Source organism: Embiotoca jacksoni, unplaced genomic scaffold, assembly GCF_022577435.1.
Source record: "Embiotoca jacksoni isolate LCO1_2020_lvr unplaced genomic scaffold, fEmbJac1.0.p SCAF_1, whole genome shotgun sequence".
Lineage (NCBI taxonomy): Eukaryota > Metazoa > Chordata > Actinopteri > Embiotocidae > Embiotoca > Embiotoca jacksoni.
In genome coordinates this window covers 3,231,229-3,244,094 of record NW_027185229.1, presented here as the reverse complement: position 1 = coordinate 3,244,094, position 12,866 = coordinate 3,231,229, and the positions used below count along the sequence as shown (strand labels likewise).

The 12,866-nt window shown below is 45.3% G+C and overlaps 1 protein-coding gene across 4 annotated transcripts; it reads left to right on the top strand.

Moving 5' to 3' along the window:
* The first annotated feature begins 432 nt into the window (after positions 1 to 432).
* On the top strand, positions 433 to 12,678 carry LOC138202202 (transmembrane protein 198-like). Of its 4 annotated transcripts, none has more exons than XM_069156049.1 (5): positions 433 to 784; positions 9,909 to 10,159; positions 10,266 to 10,841; positions 11,380 to 11,457; positions 11,671 to 11,817. In XM_069156049.1, exons 2-5 carry the CDS (start codon positions 10,006 to 10,008, stop codon positions 11,721 to 11,723), a joined length of 861 nt encoding a protein of 286 aa, XP_069012150.1. In that variant the 5' UTR covers positions 433 to 784; positions 9,909 to 10,005; the 3' UTR covers positions 11,724 to 11,817. The 4 variants fall into 4 exon arrangements, with proteins under 4 accessions (XP_069012150.1, XP_069012141.1, XP_069012124.1 ...); XM_069156040.1 differs by having other exon boundaries at positions 11,380 to 11,469; XM_069156023.1 differs by having other exon boundaries at positions 435 to 784; positions 11,380 to 11,528; positions 11,671 to 12,678.
* Positions 12,679 to 12,866: the final 188 nt, after the last annotated feature.

Here is a 12,866-nt window from a genome sequence, read left to right as displayed (position 1 = left end):
TAAGAACTGCGGCGGTCAACATCGGAACTCGAGGCCTCATAACGGCCAAACGGGTGACGTCACTGCCGGTTGGTACGATCCAAATATTTGGATAAACTTTAATTTGATGCTTCGGCAATATCTTTTTTTTTTTTTCAAATTGAATTGTATTGAATTAGAGAGCAGAAATTCAAAATATCCTGACTGACTGTTATCATTTAATATGAGGTACGGCTGGCGGTAGCTCTTTGAAGCCCCCCCCCCCTTCCCGCCTTCCAACGGCTCAACTGCCAACCCCGGCTGGATGAGGGGGAGGGAGGGGGAGGGCAGAGAGGGAAAACTTTTCCTCCTTTGTTTTTTTTAAAGTGCCATTTACTACAGCGGGGAGAGAAAAAGAGAGGAGGTGTGTGAGAGAGGGTTGTTAAGATTTTCCAGAGAGAGAGACAGAGAGGGAGAGAGGGAGGGAGGGAGAGGGAGAGGAGGACCGGGACGTGGACGTCTTCAACGGTTCATTTCAGAGTTTCTCCGGGAGAGAGTGAGGCGGCCGCGGGGAGAATGGAAGCCAGCTAACCTTCCTCACATCTGCCGTCAGACAGTTGGGTTTTTGGTTTTTTTTGGTCCCTTCTTAAGAAGATTTGCATAAAGAAGCGACGGGAACCAAACGACATGCCGTCGGTGTGGTGAGCGTTTTAAAAAAAGAGCCTGGGGATAACGGTGAGAGAGAACCGGTTCTCCCTGGTACCCGACCGGTACCCGACCGCTGCTGGTTTTCCTGCCTGACAGGAGACGTTACAACCGAACATCGGTAAGTTTTCAAACTCACTTTAAAGACAACGAACGATCAAGATATCCCTGAGTCTTATCGTCCTGCTTTGTTGATCTTAGCATGCTTGTTTGTAAATCCGTGTCAGTGGACGTTTGTTTTCAGTTTACAGCAGCAGGGAAACAAAAGCCTCATATTTCATCAGGGATGATGATTGATTATATTTGAATGATCCCAAACTGATCGATGCCAAACTCTCCAGCTGGAAATGATAGCTGCTCCTCTTTCAAGGCTTTTTGGTTTTTTTATACACTCGAGGCACAAGTTATGCTTTTAGCCTTTGAGGACAGAGACACAATGATCCAGGATAATACAGGCTTTATTGGTGTGCAGTGAACCAGACGTTTGGACCCAGTGTAATGTGCTTTAATCACTACTGGCGGGACTCGGTCAGTTCTGCTGAAGTTCTGAGAGGAACATGCTAAATTTAGCCTTTCCTTGCAGGTTTTAATCCCCCCAAAATGAAATCCCCATCCAGGACTGTGAACTCCTACAGGTGGTTGGGTTCCTTCCTCTGTACTCACCCATGATGTTGAAGTGTGTATTGCTAAACAATGTGGAGCCATCTTTGAGCTTTTGAAAACACTTCATGCCTCCTGACAGAGAGCCCAGCCCTGCGGTTCTGCTCTGCGATCCAGCCAGGGAGTGCCTCTTTGGTTTTTTTGGGGCAGTGTGATGATAGCCTGCAGGTCCTGTCTTTACTGGGGGAGCCCAGTCTGTAGTTACAGCCCCTCAGTGCACCCCCCCCCCCCCCCCCCCATCTTTACTTGACCTACTCTGTCAGCCTGCACCAGATGGTTTGGCCCCCTTTGAAAATGGCAGAGAGGAAACCCTTCCCTGCTTCGGGGGAAAAGGAGAAGGCAGGAAAAGAGGCATGAAGAGCAGTTTGATGAAGGTTCGACTGCACATGTTGTTTTTCATTGGACCTTTTAATTAGCACTTTGGTGTTGAAGCGTGCCAACACCACACCTTAAATGATTAAAAACACACAATATGAAGAAGTATTGAACACTACACTTTAGTGACAACACCACGAGAGCGTGCACAGCAAAGGAGGAATTTTTACGAGGACATGTTTTAATCTGAAGATAATGGCTGTGTTTGGATCTGCTTTGGATCTGTGTTTTAGTTTTTCCCCTCAAAACTAAACAGCCAAAAGTTTCTTTCAGACCTATTGAAATATCGGTCGGCTTGCCCTCTTCTTCAGTTTGAAACGTGTCCATAGTATTTTATAGTATCAACAAAAGGCATACTTCTCTCTTTTTCGTTTACGTCATAATACATATTCAATACAAAATCTTGCTCAAATGGGGAAATTCAACTTTTATTTTCAGTTGGAAAAAAAGACGAGTCTCCATCACTTTCTGTGTGGTCACTTAAAAACCAGTTTAGCCATTCATTTAAAAGTGTTAATAGTCTATATTCACGAGTAATCACTGGGAGCCAGGGACAAAATCATACTTTCTACTCTGATGTTAGTCATCATGTGTCATTTGAAGGCATCACAAGCAACGCGATGCACTTTGATCACGACCATGTTTAATCATGATGGTTGAGATGAGTTGACTGTTGGATCATCACGTGGCCTCCTGCATTCGTCAGTACGCACTCACACGTGGACAAAATGCATTTACTCATAAGTATGTCATCGTGAATAAGAGCAGTGTTAAGGAAGAGCCGCACTATGTACTCTGTGCAGGACTTATTAATGTAGTTAATCTAATAGCGCTCGGTACCTGTGGCTCTCTCCTCTTCCAGGAAAGTGCATCACGGTTGTATTCCTGGAACAGATTTATTCATGAAGGCTAGAACAATACTAAAGAGAGGTAAACACACAGAGTACAGTTATAATAATCCCAGTAATATTGGGTCTCTGTTGATTTTCTTTACTTCCTGTTCATTCTGGCCTTTGTCCCGATCAGTTTGGAAAATACTCTGAAAGTAAAATACAGGTCGTTTTGAGTTTGAGTCATGTTTTATATTGCTGAATATGGTTTTAATAAGGCAACCCTCTACTTGTTTACCTCTACTTTTGACAGAAGTTAAGGGAGAGCCGAGCTGAAGAACAACACGAGTTTGTGTTAGACTCGGAGACTTCGGAGCATCTGGTGACTCCCGGGTGCAAGAAAAACACTATTGTCACATGGAAACCGCATAAGAAAAAGAGATGGCAGTAATTTAGACAGCCATCCATAGACTACTTATAGTGCTTTAAACATTGGTTGTAGCTGTGACGTGAAAGGGGAGTCGGGTTGGCTGGGAAAAATGCAGGACATACGTGATATTTTAGGGCCGTGGGATCGCCGTAGGAGGTACAATTATTGCAGACTGGAATTTTACAAAGAGAGTTGAATGGCTGCTCTAAATGACAGATCTGCAGTGGAAGTGCTGTGGACATATATAGGCACTGCACTGGAGGTCTGCACCACCGCCGGGTCCCGATTCCTCTTCTGTATCTATCGACAAATGATGTCTACTCTGTCTGTCGTGCTGCGACTCCCTTTGTAGAAAGCAAAGATAAAAACTATGATGAAGTTGTTCTTGGAGGTGGAGATGAAGGGTGGTGGTGTCTGCATGGTTCCACTTAGACTCTGTCCTCCAACCTCGTGTTCATCAGCAGCATATATTATCTCTTCTACAGTGCTGTACTGTCAGTTTCTCTAACATATGGACATCAGAGTCCTCCACACCGCCTCCTAAACTCTGCCCTCCACCACAGAGACCTTAATGGAGCGTTGTGGGTCGGCCCCTCCTTACGCTGCTCTCCTTCCCCTGCTGCTGAATCACCACGACTGCAGGCTTTACACGACTCCTTAGTGTGGATTTCACCGCGTTAAGGACCGCGTGTCGCCGTGACGTGCAGCGAAACACTCATGCACCATCGACATGTGACTCTCTTCAAAAGGTTTCCTCATTGTGTTTCGCTTTTTTCTTTCCTTTATAAGCAGCTCTCTGCATTCTTACACTGAAAGACCCGTATTGTTTAGACTAAAGTCAGGCGAGCATGAAACTGGGAGATTAAGAGGGAAAAAGAAGTGTCACACTACCAATAAAACACAGCCACATAGGGAAAATGATTTGGCAGCGATAACACAAACTTGACTGATCGGTGTGGAATCAATTAGAGATTGTGAATGACTCGCATGTCGTCCGTGCAAGCGATTGAGTGCAACCAAATATTGCAAAACTCTCATTCTTGGTTATGTCTGAGATTTAGGATCTTCAACCAGCCTTATGAAAAAATGATGGTGGTTGACTGACTTGGATCAGTTTTTGGAGTTTAAGTAAAAAAAAAAAAGCACCTGTAATGCACTAGTTTTATTGATTTATATGTTTAGATCTTTAGGAAGTGCGAGTGGAGAAAACAGGAATGAAAAAAGGCCAGAAGATGTCTTAGAGCAGCACACGTTTGACACGTGTGACGTGTGTGCAAATGTTTCCCAGAGGCCACATACAGTCAACTCTGCAGTGTCTTTTACAAATTTACCAAAAAAAATTTAAAGCCAGGACATGAGTTGAGTTGCAAAATCATCACAGCGATGTTCTAGTTTTATTGCTGTTTTGTTTTATTTTGTTTATTTGTGTTTGGTTTTTCAGCAGTTAGGAAGTGTGAGTAGAGAAAGGTGATTCTGAATTAGTAAGTAAAAGGGCTGAACTCAGAGCCCGACAGCAGACCAAACACTTGTCACTAAACCTCAGGGGTTTTGTTTGTCACTTATTTTTATTTTATTTTTTTATCCCACTTTGATGATCAGTGCATCAGTTCGGTCTGAGTACGATCACACGAGGCTCCAGTTCAGAGTATATGAAGGAGAATTATGAAACCTTTGAGTTGGTTAAAGTGAAAACAGGCCATCATGTGGTGCTTTGTTCATTATGTAAGTAGTTACAGCAAACAAATATCTCAGCGGCTGCTCTGCACAAAACCCCCTCTGAAATAGTCCCAATCACCCAAGCGGAGCCACTTGTGTGTGTTTCAGATCAGCCTGCGAGCCAGACAGATACAGGTTTATTTCCTCTGAATTGCTGACCTGCTGCTTCCCGAAGGCCAAATTTCTCACTTATTTATTTATTACCAGAGAACAAGCCCAGGATACTCCCTTGTTGTTTTTTTGAGTCTGAATTTCTCAGCTGAAATCTAAAATCTTGTTAAATGCTGACAGTCCAACCGTGACGTCGTGCCTCCGCTCCGTGTCACAAACACAGAGGTCACTTCCTGCTGAAACTTGATGTTCCACTTCCTCTTCTGGTCCTGAGCTTCCTGCTGTGGCGGGGCAGGAAGCTCGACGGGACATTTGATGTCTTGCTCAATGTGCTTCAGAGTTAAGATGTATGGACAGTTTTACGCTTCACACAATATGGCATCATATATATATATATATATGCACACACACACACACACACACACACACACACACACACACACACACACACACACACACACACACACACACCCTGCACTGTGAGGGTTTGCTTTATTCCCCTGGCTTCTGTTGTCCATCTTTCAGCTGGTTGGGGTGTTCAGCTGAAGGTGCCGTGATTTACAGCTCCAACTGTTCAGACCGCGCCGCATCTCGAATTCTTCCCCGAGTTCTCCGAAGTTAAGTTGTCTGACAGCCAAGTCACGACGCGGCAGGTTTCTGGGCGTCTCAGCTGGCCGCGGCCGTCAAGTCGTTGGAGCGCTCGCAGGATCCCGGGCTGGGGCCGCGCTCGCCCACCCCTTGATTAAACACACCCAAATATGCGGGGAACTCGTAGTCGGCCTCGCCTGCTCCTCAGCAGCTGAACACTCAAATGTGCACGGCTCAGCCCCCCCACAGGGTTTGTTGGAGGGGAGGATACTCGAGGGCAGAACAATGTTCCCAGAGATCATCTGCAGCTGATGCTGGTGTGCGAACTCTCAATTCCTGTCTGACACCTCTGAGTTCATGTAAGTCGCACTTTATTTCTTGCCTTTAACATCTAGATGTTTACTGATTGAAACTCTCTCAATGAGATTTGAAGTTTTTATAGCCTCTAATACCCAAGAAAGTCCACATCTGTAGTGAAATAGTTACGAAAAGTTTCAGCCACAGTCAGTTGGTTTTGATTTACTTTGTTTGTTGATTTTTGTGCTTTTTAACCCTCGTGTTGTCCTCGGGTCAAAATGACCCGCAGCTGTGTTCAACCAAGTTCTATTTTATTTCTGTATTTTTATATTTTTTAGGATCATCATTCTTTAAAGAAACCCTCACAGCCTCCTTGTCACCAATGAGCCCAAAAAATATGAAAATAAAATAGAACTTGGTTGAACACAGCTGCGGGTCATTTTGATCCAAGGACAACACGAGGGTTAAATGTGAGTGTTGCGCTAGACAGGAAACAAGGACTGGATGAACCGTGTGGTTATCAGGACATCTCTCTGAAAACTCTCTGACCGATTTGTCATCATCACGTCTAAATTTGAATTTGCTCAGTCCTTTGCCTCACCTGTACATCCTGTTTGTTTATTTGTTTATTTAGATCCCCATCAGCCTTTGCATGGCAGCAGCTCTTCTTCCTGCCTTGGGTCCTCGTAATTTACATAGTGGACAATGCAAAGATACGCTTTCATACAACCCGACGTTAAAGTAGTCCAAATAAAACAGTAAACAATGAATGCAATTTACATGACAGACAAATAGAGGAAACATAGACCAAAGATGCTTTGATCTTGTAGAAGTAAAACGACCTCCAGCAGCATTCAGAGTTAAATAATTGGGATTTGTCGGGTGCTAATTCTAAAAATACCATTTTCACGATCGGCCCATAATCACGGTGACGTTCTGATTTAACTCGGCCTCGTAGAGCTGCTAGCATGGCGGCCGCCTCTCGGTCTAGTTGCCTTGTATTGAATTAGTTGCCGGGCAGCTTCAGTAGGAACTTCGGCACTGGGCGTTTTTTTTGGGGGCCTCCAGAGAGTCCAGTCAGTAAGATAGATAGTTCTGCCTCTTGTTAGGAGTCCCCCCCCCCCCCCCACACACACACACACCCCACCTCCATCACTCACCAGCCCTCCCAAGGCAAATACTTTGGCACCCATTTTAAAGCAAACAACTCGGGATGTAGCAGTTTCCTCGCAGCTCTCAGGCATCTTTATGCGGTGCCCCTTGTTTTTTTGGTCCGCTTGGTTTCCTCTGAGTGCCACTAGAGGTCACAGCCTGGGCCTCAGAGGCTTTGTTTCGACCCATAATGGCGCTATTCTCCCACAGCAGCAATGACTCCCATGCCGGCTCGACACAGGACACCACTGTGGCTGAAGGAGGTGGTAACATGAGGCAGAGACATGGGAACGTACATGGGTGTACGTATGTGTGCGAATTAAGTCAATCACTGTTAGGATGGTGTTGAAATATGAACTAGTTCGCACTCTTGAGTGCTATTTCTGTATTGAATTTATCAGTTGACAAATACGCTGTGTAGCAGACAGGAAGTGAACCGGAGTTTGTTCGTTTTGATCGGTGCTGATGTCTTATTTTCATGGTTTAACTAAATCCAATAAGCTGACCACGAAGCATTCTTTCAAGCTCTTAGCCTGCTGCACGCAGTGGAATAAAGCACATTTTGTTAGTGTCTAATTAGAGTAAATACTATAATCTGCTACAGTTCATTGTAATGTGGCTATTATCTGTCCACAAAGCTCCCTTCAGATTGGATCATCCGCCGTGTGGATTTAGGTCATTATCTCAAACACAAACTGCAGGATGTCGTTTCTTACAGGTGCCAGCTGAGTAGCACAACATGGAGTCCCGTCTCTTTATTTATTTGCGTCACACCCTCTAAAGTAAATACCTTGAATGGCAAATAGAGGTAAGCAGGTAAGCTCCAGGCAGGAAGTGGGCTGGGACAGGTATTTCATATCTAGACACACCAGGTGATCCACAACAGGTGTCACACTGGACGAACGCCAACGAGGTAAAAATGCTCGGAGGCGAAGCAGCAGCATCAAGTTGTGTACTAAATGTCAGAGGCAGAGTTTATCTTCTGAAGACTGTTGCTTTGCTTTAATACGTAAATATCTTTATGGTCCACACCCTCGTTTGACATTTTAACTGTTCCGCTTTGAAACGTTAACAAAACGTTCTCTTCTCGTATGACGGCAGATCGCAGAACCGCCCAAACACCATCCAAACTACATCTCGTAACAGGGAGGGCTTTTTTTTTTTCTTAACCTCTCATCCTGTTCGGGGCCAGATGGAGCTGGAGTCCTCGCTGACGGAGTAAGAGAATCCGGTCTATCGCAACATGGGTAGAAAAACACATGGATGCACATAAACATTTAGAATTTACTCTGAGTCTTCTAGGACGGAGAGGTAATTTCTCCTTTTGCTGATGTCAGGACAGTTTGCCACAAGTTTGGTTTTTGAAGTTATTTCATAAGAAACACATTTTTGTAGCAGAATATTAAACCTGACAAATCATTTGCTGTGTTCAAATGAGAAGAGTCCGTATGAACGGCGCCCTCTTGTGGTGTTCACGATGTCGGAACTTGAAATGTTCTCCGCCTGGAGTTCAGGTGTTGTGACGTGTTTGCTGACGTTAACAGAAAGGTCAAAGGTCGTAGAAGTTCACTTTGTGTTGGATGTTAAGCTGATATTGTAATTTTAGTCATTTAGAGTTTGTCTTCATAATTTAGAGGATATTCTACATCTGAGGAAAATGTTGATCTTCCCACCGGCCTCATCTTTTCCCGCTGTGCCTTTGCATTTCCTGCATCGCGTTACCCGCCCTGTTAACGTGCTAAAGAGTTAGCATCTGTGGCGTCCAGACGCCGTCCACGTTGCCGTTGCTTAGTAACGGTGTTTTTACGACTTAACCACTTAAAAGGAAAACATATGGTGCACACGACTTCCCGTGTTGTAACCACGAGCTCATGAGTTCCATTTGAAGGCAGCAATAGTCATTTCTGTTGGTGAATTTTATTTTTATTGTTAAGAAAAGTCATAAATGCAGAACTTTAAAGTGTTAATTGACGCGCTGCGGCTGGCCACGTATTTTCTTCCCCAGTTCTGTCTCGTCTTTCAGCACAGATCTGAGACACTGTAGTTGTCAGATAAAAAACAGAAAGAGAGAAGAAGAAGTCCTGAAGAACTGAGGGACTGAAGAAGAAAAGTTTCCAATGGTCTCATTTTTTCCATTTAAACTCATTCAAAGGCAGGAAACACAATTTACACAGTCCTACATCTGACAACAAGGCAAAACAAAGAAGCCACATTTCAGCATGGACAAGAAAACAGATTTACTTTTGGTGGGAAGACGGGGAGGTAAACAGAACGGAGAGGAGCTGAGAAAAGGCAGCCGGACCGACTGTTCCTGACCGCTTCTCTCGAGTAGAAAACGTGAGTTAGCTGTAATCGGATCTCCGCTGTGGTGAGATCATACAGGAGGCCCGCCAGCAGCCTCGGAGAGAGCCGTCCACCCACGAGCCTTCGGCCCCACTGCAGCCCTCCGTGGCTCCCTGCAGGCCTGCCGGCTTGGATAGCATATATAATCTGACAGGAGTACTAGTTGGTCCTGAAAGAGAAAGATAAAGAAGGAGGGGAGACGGTGGAGGTGAAATATAAACTACCAGAATAACCTCCGTTCTGAATCTAGCTACACAGAAAAGTGGACTTTTTATACTCTAGTGTAGTTTATCTTGATTTTATTGCTCTAAACAATGTGTCTCCAAATTGTTGATGGTTGTTTCTAAATTCTGAACTGGAGAAAAAATATTTTCTTTTCAAGATTAATAAACTGATTAAAAACACATTAAATGCAATATCACAGTTGTAAATGGAGCAGGAGAAAGATAAAGTTACTCAGTCGACGCCCCACTCACCACCGCCTGAGTTCATGACCTGAAGCTTGTCGGGGGGGAACAAAACTGGAACATGGTTCGTCTGTGAGTCCATGAGCTGTTTGTGTGTTTGCTGCAGCGGTGACAGCTGCACATACAGAGCAGCTCGGAACAAGTCGCAGTCGACCTGAAGATTTCACCTTCACCTCTGGAGCACTTTGTTCGTCTGTGTTCGTCTCTGGAAAAAAAAAACAACGCTTTTATCCTAAATGAGATTTCTCCATAATCGGTCACCACTTTCTCTTCCAGTCACTGAAAACCTGCTCCGATGGACCTGAGATAACGCCCACTGAAGTTCTACCCTCATCCTGAACTTCGGCCCGTCCCGGAGCCTCCGACAGTCAGCATGGCAGATCCCACCGGGCCGAGCTCTGAGGGGGCGGGGGCCGGCATTGCTGAGGTCGACACCTGCAGTTTGGAGATCGAGAGGAAGTATGATATCATCCCTGCCGTCATCTGCTCAATGTGTTGCCTGTTTGGCATCATCTACTGCTTCTTCGGTGAGGATCTCCGTCTGTGCTCACATTACGGTCTTATAACAGGATAACTGCTTATTATTAAATTCCTTCCCCCTCCCTAATTCTTTAAAATGTAAATATCTTCCAGGTTATCGCTGTTTCAAGGCCGTCATGTTCCTGTCGGGCCTGATGTTCGGCTCCGTCATCATTTTCCTGCTGTGCCACAAGGAGCATGTGCTGGACACCCAGCTGAGCGTGGAGGCCAGCGCAGGTATCGGCCTCGGCATCGGCCTCCTGTGCGGTCTGGTCACCATGCTGGTGCGAAGCGTCGGCCTCTTCATGACCGGCCTGCTGCTGGGCCTCCTCCTGGCTCTCGCCGCCCTGCTGGTCACCCACCAGTTCTACACGCCGACCACCATCTGGGTGCCGCTGGGTACTCTGCTGGGAACCGGCATGCTGTTCGCTGTGCTGACGCTGCAGTGGCAGAAGATCTTCACCATGATCTCCACCGCTGTGTTCGGGGCAGCTATCATGACGGTGTGCGCGGATTACTTCGTGGAGATGCTGGTTCTTGCCACGCACGTGTATGACTGCTTGCGCCTCACGCCCGGGCCGGCGCTGTGCTGGTACAGCTGGGTCATTCTGGGCATCTGGCCGGCGCTCAGCCTCATAGGAGTGCTGGTCCAGTGGAAACTGACGGACGACAGCTTCTCACACACTGAAGGTGAGGGTGATAATCACGGGTGCTGTTGTAGGTTTGGGTCGGGCCTGAATTGAAAGAATTGCATTCAGTAAAAGGCTCAGAAATCTTCCCTGAGTGTGGAGAGTAAAACACATTTATCCGAGACGAGAGCTGAAGATTTAAAGGAAAGATACAAAAATGTCTGACCTTTTTTGTGAATTCCTTAATTCCTGAACCAGAAATTCACTTAAGAATAAACAATAACGTGTTTTATTTATAACAAATAATAATCCAATCATATATCATCGCAAATAAAAGGCTAAATTCAACCTCTATTGAATATAAGGACTATGACCGATAAGAATTTCCGGGCCGATCCCGATTATTGGAAATCAAGGAGACCGATAACCGACATTTGGAACCGATATACATTTGATATGTATAGAATATGAAAATCTTTGTCGAAATTTGGAAAAACAAATAATAACAAATTTTTCCACTTAAGTCCAAACATGTACTAAACGTTTAATATCGATTTTACATGCTGAAAGGTGCTCTCGAACTCTCCTTCCTCTCCTAGTTGTTATCAGTCGGCGGCAGAAGAGAGTCCAGCTGATGAGGATTCGAGAGAAGGATGCCAAGAAGCGGCAGCAGGCAGGTGGGCAGGAAGGCACGTACCGCCGTAAAGCCACCCCAGTGAAACGTTACGCTGGGGACCTTCTAGCACCGGTCAGTGTCGCCCAACATGATGTGTGCCGTCCTGATTATTCTGCATCATTCACAACAGAAAGCTGAGTCAGAGCAGACTTTTGTTTTCAGATGGTTTCTGTCCTCCTCTCTCATCTCTCCCTGTGTTTTCTCCTCCTCTCAGAGCTACCTGCAAAGTCTGCGGGACAGACAGATGGGCACGGGCACTTCCCTTAGCAGCCTGGGCACCGCCAACCACACCATGATCGACTTGGACTACGACACCGGCTCCACCGTGCCCCTCACCGCTACGACTCCCGTCGTCAGGGTCTGAGACGAGGAGGGGCGGCTCCGTGCTCTCGGCTTCTCCGGCGGAAGGACTTTCTGCTCAGTCAGCGCCGGGCGTTCAGAGAAACAAGAGTCCTGCTTTCTGGGAAGAAGTAAGAACTCTATTTTTTTTTTTTTATGACGTAACAACCACTGCAGCCGGCGTGTTCCTCAGAGGAACGCTTAAAAACAGACACTAACACAGTAGAGTCACTCATTTCCACTCATCGTGTATTAAATACATAACAACAAGTACGAGCCTCAAAAAACCGACGTGTGTCTGTTTCGGTCGTGAACACGACCGAGCAGTTTGTTTGCCATCACGCGTACTGTACTTCAGAAGTGAGTCATCGCCATGAACTGTTGTGTTATTACCCGTATAACTGTGTGCTCGTAGGATTTATGGGAGTTTAAAGCGACGTTTGTTTTGTGTACTTTTTTTTAGATGGAGTGTGGTGAGTGTCAAATATGATGTGGATGTGTGGAGTATGACAAAGTGAAGCAAAAACTAAATGATGCAAATAAGAAACAGTTTGTATTTAAAAGCTCTTTTCTAGCAGCAGTCTGACAGCTCTGTGGCCTTTTTTATGTTCCTGTTATGTAGCTGCCATCAGAACACAGCAGGCGGTGAATTTAGACTGTTGCATATGGAGGAAAGTTTTTATAATTTAATTTATAAAATGACAAAATACCTGGTAGTGTTGAAAAAAGGACAAAAAAAACAAAGCATGTTTGTTAATTTGTAGCATTTTAAATAATTATCTGTTTGTTGTTTGAATTCTTGCGGGGACAAACGCACTTGTTACCTGAATCTGTAAATACTTGTGGATAGAAATGTCAAAGATGAATAAATGTGTTTGATAAAAACAGGTTTTTTTTGTCCTGCTCATCTGTCGAGTCAGATCGGTTGCACTGTTTGTCTCTCCGGGCTCTTAGCAACACTGGCAGCATTACTCACCAGATTTTTCATCCCCAAGAAAGAGGTCATGGGGAGGATTTCCTTCTCTGCGATTGGTTGGGGTTGCCATGGCGCTTCCAATGGTTGTTTTTTTT

Coding starts and splice junctions, on each gene's coding strand:
- LOC138202202 (XM_069156023.1), top strand. CDS start 10,006: ATGGCAGATCCCACCGGGCCGAGCTCTGAGGGGGCGGGGGCCGGCATT. Junction 10,160..10,265: donor CATCATCTACTGCTTCTTCG/GTGAGGATCTCC, acceptor AATATCTTCCAG/GTTATCGCTGTTTCAAGGCC. Junction 11,529..11,670: donor CTGGGGACCTTCTAGCACCG/GTCAGTGTCGCC, acceptor TCCTCCTCTCAG/AGCTACCTGCAAAGTCTGCG.